Source organism: Carassius auratus, chromosome 30 (genome assembly GCF_003368295.1).
Source record: "Carassius auratus strain Wakin chromosome 30, ASM336829v1, whole genome shotgun sequence".
Taxonomy (NCBI): domain Eukaryota; kingdom Metazoa; phylum Chordata; class Actinopteri; order Cypriniformes; family Cyprinidae; genus Carassius; species Carassius auratus.
In genome coordinates, this window is record NC_039272.1 from 15093636 (window position 1) to 15107165 (window position 13530).

The 13530-nt window shown below is 37.6% G+C and overlaps 1 protein-coding gene across 2 annotated transcripts; it reads right to left on the reverse strand.

Moving 5' to 3' along the window:
- Window positions 1-2182: 2182 nt before the first annotated feature.
- Window positions 2183-13180, reverse strand: LOC113049348 (myosin heavy chain, fast skeletal muscle-like). 2 transcript variants are annotated; one of them, XM_026211624.1, is made up of 41 exons: window positions 13140-13180; window positions 12939-12979; window positions 12397-12615; window positions 12165-12308; window positions 11924-12080; window positions 11777-11804; window positions 11564-11672; window positions 11298-11390; window positions 11106-11169; window positions 10920-11018; window positions 10723-10826; window positions 10500-10638; window positions 10266-10384; window positions 9995-10144; window positions 9740-9910; window positions 9349-9649; window positions 9156-9226; window positions 8919-9006; window positions 8706-8823; window positions 8497-8620; window positions 8262-8398; window positions 7487-7742; window positions 7151-7393; window positions 6892-7068; window positions 6540-6685; window positions 6368-6458; window positions 5902-6291; window positions 5687-5813; window positions 5191-5309; window positions 4918-5114; window positions 4649-4832; window positions 4354-4519; window positions 4147-4271; window positions 3732-4040; window positions 3413-3616; window positions 3196-3321; window positions 2942-3112; window positions 2742-2846; window positions 2573-2668; window positions 2357-2488; window positions 2183-2258 (listed from the first exon to the last, which is right to left on the reverse strand). In XM_026211624.1, the coding sequence occupies exons 3-41, from the start codon at window positions 12601-12603 to the stop codon at window positions 2238-2240; spliced, it is 5808 nt and encodes a 1935-aa protein (XP_026067409.1). In that variant the 5' UTR covers window positions 12604-12615; window positions 12939-12979; window positions 13140-13180; the 3' UTR covers window positions 2183-2237. The 2 variants fall into 2 exon arrangements, with proteins under 2 accessions (XP_026067409.1, XP_026067410.1); XM_026211625.1 differs by having other exon boundaries at window positions 12944-12979; window positions 13140-13164.
- Between the last annotated feature and the right edge of the window lie 350 nt (window positions 13181-13530).

A 13530-nucleotide genomic window follows, 5' to 3' on the forward strand; every position in this document is an offset into this window, starting at 1 on the left:
AGACTATAAGGATAATGGGATGTATAACTGACAGAGTGTATGAGGATATGATGTTCATGTAATCATTAACAAAATCACCTTCATCTTCATTATCATCAACTTTATTGCCGGTAAACAGTAATTCAAACTACATTTACATACTATTCCAGAGTTCCTGCACGTCTTAAATACTTAAATTCAGTAATATCAAATGCAATGCCATAAAAAGTCTTAAATATATTAAATGTAATAAGAAAAATCTTAATTATCATTTTAAGAGGTCTAAATTTGGGGAAAAACAGGAATTGTAACATGATTTACAGATTACTATGTTCCATGTATTTCTAAAACACATTTAATAATGCTCACCAAATGTCAACCAAAGTTCTGTAAAATTAATTACAATACAAATACACATAAAAAGAAACAAAAAAACACTAACCAATTAGAGACAATAAAACGAGATAAAACTACATGTTAAAAGCTGAGACAAACAAATGAAATTTGAGACTGGATTAAAACTCTCATAAAGTGGAAGCCATTTTAATTTGGGTCTGGAGATTATTTAACAGAGTGGAACCAGCCCATAGAATGTATAAAACCGGTCCAGACTCATCAAAGGCTCTATTGCCCCTTGTTTTCAAGCTGGCTCTGGGAACCTGGCAACGTTCTGGGAATTGTGTCCTGACCCAAGTCATCAATTAGGAGTGTAGGGGTGGAATATAAGTAATACGATTTTATATTCAATTCCATACTGAACCTGAAGCCAGAAGGGGCATAACATGAGACATTTTTTTACATCCCTTCAGGAATCTAGCTGCTGCATTTAGTACTACTTGTAAACCAGAAATTTGAGTCTTTGAAGCATCATGATATAGAGAGTTACAACAATCCAGGTGAGATGTAATGAAGGTGTCGAAAGTTCAAAAGGCTGTGATTGAAGTAAATGAATGTGAGTTACTGAAGCATAAGTGAGCACTGGATTATGAGAATGTTTAATTTATGGTGTTTACATCATGCTTGCAAACTCGTTGTCTTTAGAAGAAATTTGCTGTTCTGACATTGAAATGGGAGATTCTTGGTTACCATGAAAGCATTAAGCAGCAATGTTTTCAACAGTCATCAATTCAAATCACATTAAATCAAATCACTTTATTTTCACAAATTAATAATTCGAAATGTTAAGTGAGCATAAAAAAAACATATTAGAATGAACTATACAATCATACATGATTAATATAAATGTCATCACATTTTGACTTAGGCTATTCTGTATCTTAAAAAAAAAAATCAAGGTGAGGTATAAATTATTTAAATCATGTTTTTTTACATTAATTTTACTATTTAAAATTTTACCGTACGTTGCCCTACCCCGCCCATTCAGTATTCATTTTATTTGTGCAGGCCTTTAAAATTTATTTGTAAAGGTGTTTAAAAACCATGCAGATACCCTGTATTCAAACATGAATACATATTTTAATGATCATATTTTATTTTCACAGCTATTACATATACTTTCTCATATAATCTCTGACAAATGGCATTACCATCCTTGATTTGAGATATTTTTTTACGTTACAAAAGTGCATTTGGAAATGTGAATGTTTGCATTAGGATAGGTAGTGTATTAAGAAGTAGGCAGATATCATTTGTTTATTTCTTCATAATTACAATGCTCAGTATTAATTGTAGCAATAAAAATACAATTCTGCCATGTGTGCTGATCTATATTGTGGTGTAATTAAACTAACATCTTTCTGCAAAGATGAAAAAAAAAAGTAGAACTGTACAAATAAAATAACTAACTGGTACTGGACAATCGACAATGTCTATGGTTTTAATATAAAAATAATAGTTTAGTATATGTAAAGTGAATGCTTTAATTTTCATTTTAAGCTAATATTGTTGACATATATTACTGTCTTTACAAACTGCATATATATGATTATATAATATATTCACTTATATTATTAAATTCATAAAGTTCAATGGAAGTGTTTAAAATAGATTAACTTGCTAGTAGCTGTAGTCTTGATTTTGACATTTATTTGATCCATCTCAAAATCAAAGTTATAATGTTGAGCCCATTTCATAGACTGCATGATGTACTTAATGGTTTGTCATGAAGCTTACTTCAGTAATAACAAATCTTAAACAATCGTGAGTCAATAAATAAATCAACAAAAATGACAAAAGAAAGCTGCTGAATTTGATGGTTTATTCATTTTTACTGAGATGTACATGGTATATTAAGTTTTTCACTCAGCTGCCTCTTTGCCCTTGAAAAAAAGAGAGTGAGCACATATATGATTAGTATAAAAGAGAATAAAAGAGGTAGTTATGCTTAAAAAAAATATGCATCAGAAAAAGAAATCACCTTTCCAGCATCACGGCTCTTGGCTCTGAGCTTGTTGACCTGAGACTCAGCGATGTCTGCACGCTCCTCAGCCTCCTCCAACTCATGCTGCACCTTCCTCAACTTGGAAAGGTGAGTATTGGCTAGTTCCTCCTGCAAATCCACACACAATTATATCAGCAGCAGAAGGTCTCAAATGTTAAGAAGATGTTTCTAGTTCTTAAATGAGGTACTCACAGCTTCTTCAGACTGCCTCTTGTAAGCCTTGACCTTCAGTTGAAGCTTGTCAACCAGATCCTGCAGTCTGTTGAGGTTCTTCTTATCCTCCTCAGTCTGCAGATAATACATGTTCCTCAGATTAAAACATATTCAGATTAATGTGTCCTGAAGTTTTTTTTATAAGTACCTGGTAGGTGAGCTCCTTGACTCTCCTCTCATATTTGCGGACACCTTTAACAGCATCAGCTCCACGTCTCTGCTCTGCTTCAACTTCAGCCTCAAGCTCACGGACCTTAATGTTTAGACATGCTTAGACACTGGATAATGTCCACATCAACACTATAAATATCAGGATAAAGGAGGACATCAGAATAAAGGCAGTCTTACTCTGGATTCCAGTTTCTGGAGTTGTTTCTTTCCTCCCTTCATGGCCAGATTCTCAGCCTCATCCAGACGGTGCTGCAGGTCCTTCACTGTCACCTCCAGATTCTTCTTCATCCTCTCAAGGTGAGCACTGGTGTCCTGCTCCTTCTTGAGTTCCTCTGCCATCATTGCAGCCTTTTGCAATAATATAGACAAATATTAGTTTGACATTTTTAAGAAAGTGTTTTGTGAATCATTAGGCAGCTACTGTTTCTCACATCAGTGATGGCCTTCTTGGCCTTCTCCTCTGCGTTTCTGGCTTCCTGTACAGTGTCATCAACTTCACTCTGGATCTGAACAAGGTCAGTCTCAAGCTTCTTCTTGCTGTTCAGGAGACTTGTGTTCTGTAACATGGAAAGCAACAGGCTGAACATTTTAAACAATACTTTCAATTTTCTTAAATTCTTTGTAAGAAAAATAACAATATGCTGTTACCTGAGAGTGCAGCAGCCCAACACGCTCACTGGCGTCCACCAGCTCTTGTTCAGCCACTTTGCGGCCTCTCTCTGTCTGCTCCAGAGCAGCTCTCAGCTCCTCAATCTCAGCTTGCATCAGAGTGTTTCTGCGCTCCACCATTGCCACCTGCTCCTTCATGTCTTCCTGTCCTCTCAGAGCATCGTCAAGGTGCAGTTGGGCATCCTGAACATAACAATTACATTAAGCTTTTGATATACTTTCTGTTTGCCTTTACTTTACATAGCTTAGATTATACAATCATGTTACTGAACCCATAAACCAAAGAGAAGTCATATACCTTGAGTTGTCCCTGAATGTTCCTGAGCTGTTTCTGGGCCTCAGAAGCCTGGCGATTGGCATGGCTCAGCTTAATCTCCATCTCATTAAGGTCTCCCTCCATCTTCTTCTTGATTCTCAGGGAATCATTCCTGCTCCTGACCTCAGAGTCCAGAGTGCTCTGCATGGATTCAATGACTCTCTGGCTGTTCCTCTTGATCTGCTCCATCTCCTCATCCTTCTCTGCAAGCTTCCTGTCAATTTCCCCCTTGACCTGGTTAAGCTCAAGCTGGACACGAAGAATCTTGGACTCCTCATGCTCCAGGGTGCCCTATGAAAAATAAAAACAATATTTACATTTTAGAATGAAAATATGCATTAATAAGACAGTATAATGGTTTTCTGCCAGAATTACATATTCAACTCCAGATACTCACTTCAGCCTCCTCCAGGGCGGTCTGAATCTCTGCCTTTTCAGTCTCCACTGCTTTCTTAGATTTTTCCAGCTCATGGATGCTCTTACCAGTATCACCCAGCTGCTCTGTCAGATCTGAAATCTCCTCTGTAGAAAGGAAAAATATAATCTTTATCATTATTAGCATTGATTTATCATATATATTTACTTTTTAATGTTTCAGTCTTACGCTGCAGATTCTTGTTCTCTCTCTTGAGGGTCTCCAGCTGATCTAAAGACTCCTCATAGGAGTTTTTCATCTTGAACAGCTCAGTGCTGAGTGAACGAGCCTCTTTCTGGGCACCTTCCAGCTCTGCCTGGCCTTCTTCATATTTCTGCTTCCATTCTGCCAGGACCTTCAATGGAGGTATTTATTCATATTAAGATCAGATATGTTCAACTTACAGCATGCTGAAATAATGCCCACACAACTTTTTTGAAAATAATATCTTATTAAAGTATGACTTTTTTGTTTTGCTTTTAACCTTGTCAAAGTTCCTCTGCTTCTTGTCAAGGTTGGCAGCCAAAGAATTGGCTCTTTCCACATCAATCATGAGGTCCTCCACCTCGCCCTGGAGTCTCTGTTTGGTCTTCTCCAGAGAGGCACATTTGGAGTTCACAGCCTCAATTTGTTCTTCTGCCTCTTGCAGACGCTGAGCCAACTTCTTCCTGCAATGCATTTGTAAACACCAGTTTTAACACGAAAGACTTTTCCATATGAACACATAGTCATCAGCTCTTGTGATGTTCATACTTGGACTCTTCAAGCTCCTCAGTGCGCTGGATGGCGTCAGTTTCATATTTGGTTCTCCACTGTGCAACTTCACTGTTGGCCTTTGACATTCCCCTCTGCAGCTCAGCCTTTGCCTCCTGCTCTTCCTCAAACTGCTCACGGAGCAGGTCGCAGTCATGACGGGCTGATTGCACAGCATGGGCCAGTGCATTCTTAGCCTAGGAGACAAAGTCACATAATATTAGCTTTGATGCATAGTAAGTGGAAATGATGTGTTTATGTTGATGCTATTACCTTAATCTCCTCTTCAATCTGCCTCTTAAGCTCCTCAATTTGCTGAGTGAAAGCTTGTTTGCCTCTGGTGAGCTGAGAAACCAAAGCCTCTTTCTCCTCCAGTTGACGGCCAAACTCACCTTTAGAAATGTACATTTACAAAATACAAAAATAATTGTAAGATATAAGAATGGTGGAGGAAATGGTATATATCTATGTTAATGAATGGAAGAAACATTGTTTTTCTATTGTGTAGTGGCAGTTCTTTACAGTGGATAAACTAATTGGACAACTTGCGCTCATTTTGGTGCACTGCTGTCAGTCTGGTTTCTGTTTGACTGTAATACACTAAACCACAACATGCTTAAAACCCAAGAAGAGCAGCATAGCTAACATTTTTCTCTTTAAAATGTACTGCTCCCGGTATATAAAACTTTTTGCCACTATAAGTTTTTATATTTAAATAAAATAATTTTTTATGTATACATATAGATATATATTTTGTTTCCATTATTACCATTTTCAGTTTGAAATCTTGCTCTTTGAGCACTGAGGTCGTTTATCTGGCGAAGGTTTTCATCATTCTTGGACTTTATTTCACTTAGTTGGTCCTCAAGGGTGCGGCAAATCTTCTCAAGATTGGCCTGTAAACCACAAAATCATTTGTTTCTTAAGAATCTTAACCATATTTGATACATTTCCTTGAAAAAATGTAAGAACCAATTGTCAAACCTTTGCTTTGGCAACAGCCTCCATGTTGCTGGAGAGATCATCGATCTCCATTTTGAATTCGCTCTTCTCTTTCTCAAGCTTCTGCTTGACACGCTGGAGGTTGTCGATTTGCTCTCCCAGTTCGGCCACACTGTCTGCCTGCTTCTTACGGAGGGCAGCAGCCGTAGCTTCATGCTGGAGGGTGGACTCTTCAAGATCACGACGCAGCTTCTGGAATTCAGCTTCACGCTTCTTATTCATCTCGATCTGGGCAGCAGTGGCTCCTCCAGCCTCCTCAAGCCTCTCACTGATCTCCTCAAGTTCCCTGGAGAGATCAGCTCTCTGCTTCTCAACCTTGGCACGAGCAGCACGCTCAGCCTCAATCTCTTCCTCCAGTTCCTCAATGCGAGCCTACAGTGGTATTAATAAAACCTTATTAGCCTTTATTTTACCATTGCCTTTAACAGCAAAAAGAAAAAAAAAATACCTGAAGCTCCTTGATCTTCTTCTGGAGTTGAGCACCCAGAGATTGTTCATCTTCAATCTTGCTGAGCAGCTGGCTTGTTTCAAAGTCTTTTCTGTGTGTAAAAGGGGAACAATGAATGATTTGAAATAAATGATAATCATTATTTTTGTAAGAGTTTACAAAAACTTCCTACTTCTTCAGCTTCTCATCAGATTGTTGCTTGTCATTCTCGAGGTCCATGATGGACTCTTGGGCTAATTTCAGGTCTCCTTCAAGCTTTCTCTTTGCTCTCTCAAGGTCCATGCGGAGCTTCTTCTCTTGTTCAAGGGAACCTTCCAGCTAAGCAGTTTGATGTTGGTATTGTGTTAATTAAGTGGATTAATTATTAGCACCATTATTATTTGATTCATTTTAACATGTCACAAGTTATACACCTTATGAATATAATACATTTAATGTCTTTCATATTTAGTCATTACTTCTACTCATGGTAAGAAAAATACAAAATTATATATTCAAAGTATAACCTAATTATTACGACTCACATCATCAACTTGCTGCTCAAGCTTTGTCTTGGATTTGGTCAGGGTGTTGACTTTGTCCTCTTCTGCCTGGAGATCATCCAGGGTCTGCTGATGTGCCTCTTGGAGGGCTTTCTTCTCCTTCGTAAGTTTGCCAATGCTCTCGTCCTGAGCTGCCATTTCCTCAGTCAAGTTTTTGACCTGTTTTTTTTTTCCAAATGAGCTCATTTAATATACCATATCATAATATAAAATTATTAATCAAAACAACAAAATCTCCAACCTTGTTCTCAGTGGCATGTTTCTCCTTTTCCACTTTTGCCAAGGTGAGCTCCAGGTCATCAATGTCTTTCTTCAGCTCAGAGCACTCATCCTCCAGCTTCCTCTTCTTGGCTGTCAGTTCAGCATTGATTTCTTCCTCATCTTCCAGTCTCTCAGTTGTCTCTTTGAGTTTAGCTTCAAGCTGGATTTTGCTCTTGATCAGACCTTCACATCTCTCCTCAGCATCTGACAGATTCTCAGATTCCTTTTAGGAAAATAGATTGTTATTTCTTTGAAAACCCCTTTGTTACATTTTAATGGAGATACATTTCAGTTAATTCACATAGGTAAAACTCACAGATGCTACTTGCAGCTGCAGATCATTTTTCTCCTGCAGCAGTGACACCATCTTCTCTTCAAGCTCCTTCTTTTTGGCTTCAGCCTTGGCAAGATCTTCTTTGCATTTTGTAAAGTCCTCTTTCATGGTTGCCAGCTCCTTCTCAGTCTCAGCACTCTTCAGCAGAGGCTTAATCTTGTAGTAAACCTTCATCCATGGCCAGTGTTTGACGTTCATGAAAGAGCGGACGTTGTATTGGATGGTGTAAATTGCCTCCCTGATTAAATCATTTAGATAATTAGTAACTGATGGATGCACTTATTTTTATACGTGTCTACACAATACTTCCTACATGTCTTACATGTATCAAAAAATGTGAGTAAAAAATATGTATAAAAACCGAAAAGGTACTTTTCTTTCAAGATATTATAAGTTTCGTTTTCAGATATTTTCTTTAACCCTAAATCACAACACAATGCAATGTGTACTTCAGAATATAGGTAACAATACATTGTGGCATGATTTTCCCCTGAATTCTGTATTAACACAAACTAATAAAAACATGGTTGTTGTAAATATAAGTAAATCTTAAATATTTGCCAAAATGCTTTTTTGATATAGAGAGGAAGAAATCTTATTGATTATTCATTGACATTCTGAAGTCATGTGGGGAAGGAATCATTGGTATAAATATTTTCACTGATAAAAGGTTTATACTAGCTGAAATATAAATGTAAATATAGAGAAATATAAATATAAGAATAAGAGTTTTTTTTCCTTTCATGACATTCCTCACCTCCTCTCCATCATCTTCACAAACTCTTTCCTCATCAGATAACCACGGCAGACAGCCTGAGTCATTGTGACCAGAGCAGCCAGTTTCTCATCACGCATCTCCTCAAGAGTACCCAGAAGACCAGCTTTGAAGAACACCTTATTATATAATAAATGACAGTGATTTTAACAGAATAATCTTATACAAAAAATCATGATCATTAAATTTTTAAAAAGCTGTTAAGTAGAATATGAACCTTTGTGTGTCCAAATCTGTACTGGTCGTGATCAACGTCGATGGATCCCAGGAGTTTCTCAGAAGCTTTCTTGTTGTCAATAAACTGTCCCTCTGGGATTACACTGGCATTCAGCACCTTGTATCTGTTGAAGGTTAATCAAAATGTTTAATATCCTCCAATTAAGAGCCTCATACAGTAAATGTTTTTTTTCATGTGGTCCCTGCTACCTCTGCTTGAAGTCACCATAGAGGATTCTGCTGGGGAAGCCCTTTCTGCAGATTCTGATGCCCTCCAGCACACCGTTACACCTCAGCTGGTGGATAACCAGGTGGTTCTCCATGAGACCTATAAAGGACAGTTTAGATCATGATCTTGGTAAATTAATAAAAGTATTAAATACTGTTTTAATGACAATATCTGTAATCCCTTTGATACTTTACCTGGGATCTTGGATTCATTGGGAATCAGACAGCGCACAAAGTGAGGGTGAGTGCTCCTCAAGTTGGTCATGAGCTTGCCCAAGTTCTCCTGTTTAATCACCAAAAGTTACAGCTTTCTTAGTCACATTGACTGACTTGTTGATATATAATTTCTCTGATGTAGAGTCAAGCAAGCTGATGTACAGTCATTGCTTTCACTGCATCATTATTCAAATTTGGTTTCAAACAAAGACGTACTCTAAACTGTGAAGACACAGTCTGCATGGAACCACCCTTCTTCTTGCCTCCCTTCTTTCCACCACCAGTCTCTATGCAGATGAAGAGACAAAGGAAGACACATAATGTAATAACCAGAAGAAAGTGCAAAATTAAATCAGTGTTTGGATAATTAAATTAGCACAGTTTAATTAACACTTAAATGTTTTATTACCCTCAACAACAGGTGGGTAGAGAGTAGCCAGCAGTTTGACAGAAGACTTCTGGTAAAGCTGCACAACAGACTCGTTCAGTGGATCCTTGTTCTTGTCCAACCAGCCAGAAATGTTGTAGTCCACAGTTCCAGCGTAGTGGACCAGGGAGAAGTGGGCCTCAGCCTTGCCTTTGGCAGGCTTTGGTTTCTGGAAAGCATTGCACTTGCCAAGATGCTGATCATACAGCTTGTTCTTGAAGGAAGTGTCTGAAGCCTTGGGGAACATGCACTCCTCTTCAAGGATAGAGAAGATACCCATGGGCTGTTTATAAAAGAATGTTGCTTATTATTAAAAATGTATACTTTTGAAAACGGAAAATGGAAATTAATAAGTTCATAAACCAGTAAAAACCTTCTCAATGAGCTCAATGCAAGCAGCCAAGTCCATGCCAAAGTCAATGAATTCCCAAACAATGCCCTCCTTCTTGTACTCCTCTTGTTCCAGCACAAACATGTGGTGGTTGAAAAACTGTTGCAGTTTCTCGTTGGTGAAGTTGATGCACAGCTGCTCCATGCTGTTGAACTGGAGAAAGAAACAGGATCATTTACTGGCAGCTGAATGTGACTCTATTTTCCATAAAGACAGATAAACATAAAAGATTCTTACATCAAAAATCTCAAAGCCAGCGATATCCAGCACACCAATGAAGAAATTTCTTTGCTGTTTTGTGTCCAACATCTGGTTGATACGAACGACCATCCACAAGAACATCCTCTCATAGATAGATTTGCACAAGGCACTAACAGAGTTGTAAACCTGTAAGAATAGAGTGAATTTTCATTAAAAACTTTTTGATTTGCTATATTCAATCATGATTTTCAAGATGAACACAAATGACATGATGGAGATATGTTATTACATATATATCTACACACACCTGTGGCACTGTTTGGCCTTTGGTCACAAACTCGTTTCCAACTTTTACTCTGGGATAGCACAAAGCCTTCAGCATATCAGCAGAGTTCAAACCCAGAAGGTAGGAGATTTTGTCAGCCTCTGCCATGTAAAAGTAGCAACAACAACAACAATAAAAAATTACGTATAACGAAATGTGGATCTCTCAATCCAAACACTGCATGTAATCAGACACATTAGTACTATTTAGTCTCACCCTCTGTGCCATCAGGCTCAGCCTGCTCCTCACGCTGCTTCTGCTTGAACTTCATGTTACCATGATGAAGCACAGCTCCAGTGAACTTGTAGATGCACATCTTCTCCTCAGCAGTGAAGCCCAGAATGTCAATAGCAGTCTGGAAATTTCATTGAGAAAAGAACAAGCTCTATGATTAGCCATGTTTACATTGAGTTTGTTATTTAAAACAGCATTGACTCACATCAGTAGCAACCAGCTCCTCTTTATCATCAATGCTTGCCACTGTGATCTGACCCTGACTGCACATGGGGAAGTCATAAGGGTTGGTGGTGATGAGCGTCATTTCTGTAAAATACATTTATATTAATATTTATTACATAGAATTGTACAATATTATCTGTACAATATAGTAAATATTAAACAAATATGTGTATCTACCGATCAGCTCAGGCTTATGGTTGGTCATCATCTGGTAGAAGATGTGGTAGCCTCTCTCATCTGAAAGCTGGAACGTCACTCTAGACTTCTCCAGCAGATCTGTTGAGAGAATGTACTTGTGTCACAATCATCTGAAGCATGACAAACAAATGTGGAGGATGGATAAATTAGATCATGTCCACCTACATGTCTCAATATCAGCACTAGCCAGTTTTCCTGATGTGCCGAAATGGATTCTGATGAATTTACCCTGTTTAAAATAAAATGAACATTTGAGTTGCTGTACTGTATTAAAAAAAACAACAACAAAAAAATACTCAACAAAGCTAAGCTAAATATTTCTAAATTATGTTTCAATATAAAAATAGCTTGACTTACAAAACGAGAGGAGTTGTCATTTCTCACAGTCTTGGCATTACCATAAGCCTCAAGCAGAGGGTTAGCAGCAATGATCTGATCCTCAAGAGAGCCCTGTTTGATGTTTGAAGGGGTTTCAGTTATTTTCTCTTGTATGTGTCATCACTGTTTGCAGACATTTTTAATTTTGCATACTGTAACATATATTGTGTGAGACTAGAGTAATTCAGTATTAATTTTTAATATCTTTCAGAGTAATATATTTATCATAGTTTTGTATCTCATACCTGCATTTTGCTGGCATTCTCTTTCTTCTTGTCACCATGAACTGCTACTGTGGCAAAGTACTGGATGACACGTTTGGTGTTCACAGTCTTTCCAGCACCAGATTCTCCACTGGTTAATAGAAGAGAAATGATGATAAGTAATGTAGAAGTTCCACCAGAGCAAAATATAACCATTCTCAACATCTCAAACAGTAGAGTAGGCTAGATACATACGTAATCAGGACAGACTGGTTCTCTCTGTCTGCAAATGAAAAGGTAATAATTGTTCAGCCATTGTTATGTGAATAATATATAAAAATGTGAATCTGACATACCAAAATCAACTTAGAAATAATTCAGATCACATAAATCAGATCTTACCAGTCAGCATGGCCTGATAGGCGTTGTCAGAGACAGAGAAGATGTGGGGTGGGGCCTCCATACGCTTCTTGCCTCTGTAGGCAGCCACCACTTCTGCATCATACACTGGGAGCCACTTGTAGGGGTTCACAGTAGCGCAAAAAAGCCCAGAGTAAGTCTGAAATGAGCAGAGAAGTGGTCAGATTGCAACAACACTGACAAAATGAATTTAAATGCTGTTTTACTTTGCTCCAGAACTTACGTAGATCATCCATGCGGCATAACGCTCTTTGAGGTTATACAGCACAGAGGGTTCATTGAGATGGGTCATCATGGCCATGTCCTCAATCTTGTCAAACTTTGGAGGATTCATTGGGTGGACATCATCCTCCTTTGCAACTCTCTCCTATAAATTTGATCCATTAAATTAGAACAATCATAAAAAAGTTTAAGATTATGTAAGTAAAAGTTTTTGTGGAATGATGAAATTTCACCTCTTTAGTGTCATTCACAATGACAGTGACTTTGCCACCATCTCTGCTCTTGATTGTTCCCTTGACGTACAGCTCTTTATCATCAACCACATAGCAAGCAGCTTTGGCATCAAATGGTTTGTTCTGAGCCTCGATTCTCTCCTTCTCAGGCTTACGGAGGTAAATTGCAGCCTTGCCATAAACGGCCATCTCCGCGTCCGTACTCATGGTGGCAGCTCACTTCAAAAATGTATAGATTGTCACAGAAATTCAGTATTAGATCAGTAATTTTTTACTTCATGTAAAATTAGTTTATGTAGAGTTTAAACTCCAATCCTAATAAAAGACTCCTGAAAGGTAACAAGTTCTCCAATTTGATCAGGGTTTGAATTAAACTCTGCAAACCAGAGTTCACTGTTAAGGCCAGATTTAAGGAAACCCTGCAGTAAAGCCTGGATGTTGATTATATATTCTAAAACAAGTGTATTATGCCAGAGCACTAATGCACTTTTCAGTCAGTTTATTTTTCCCCATAAAATGTAGTTTAATATAGCATAATTTACCTTACCACAATGCCACACACTTCTGATGAAAGTCTGCAATACTGTAATATACAAAGTACAATGTTTTAGATTAAAGCTATGCTTTTTCATAAAAAAAAAAAAAAAAAAAATACATATAGTTGATGATTATTAATATATAAGATGCCATCATTTTTTTTAAACTGTGTACATCGTGAAAATGAAATTAAAGTTTTCTCTCACCACAAGCAAGCTGCGGCTGGACTTCTGAACGCAACAGTCTCCAGTCCTGCTCCGGCTCTTTATGCTGTACTTGTTCTGCAAGCAATGCAGGAGTTAAATTTGGCTAATGCCAAATATGGCAAAAATTTTGTTAAGAAATTGATCAGATGGACCATTTGGTACTATCCATACTTGGTAATTACTAAAATAGAAACAACTTCAGAATAATTTTAAATAATTTAACCTCAAAACTTAACGCTTAATAAGGCAATATAAGATAATCAGTTCAACTTTTAAAATTAAAACAGCAAAAAGACAAAAATATATCTTTAACTTAACACTTAACTTTTAGTTTGTAATTCTTTTTGATGTATCTCATTGTGTATTGCTTGACAGCACCTTATATTAAAAA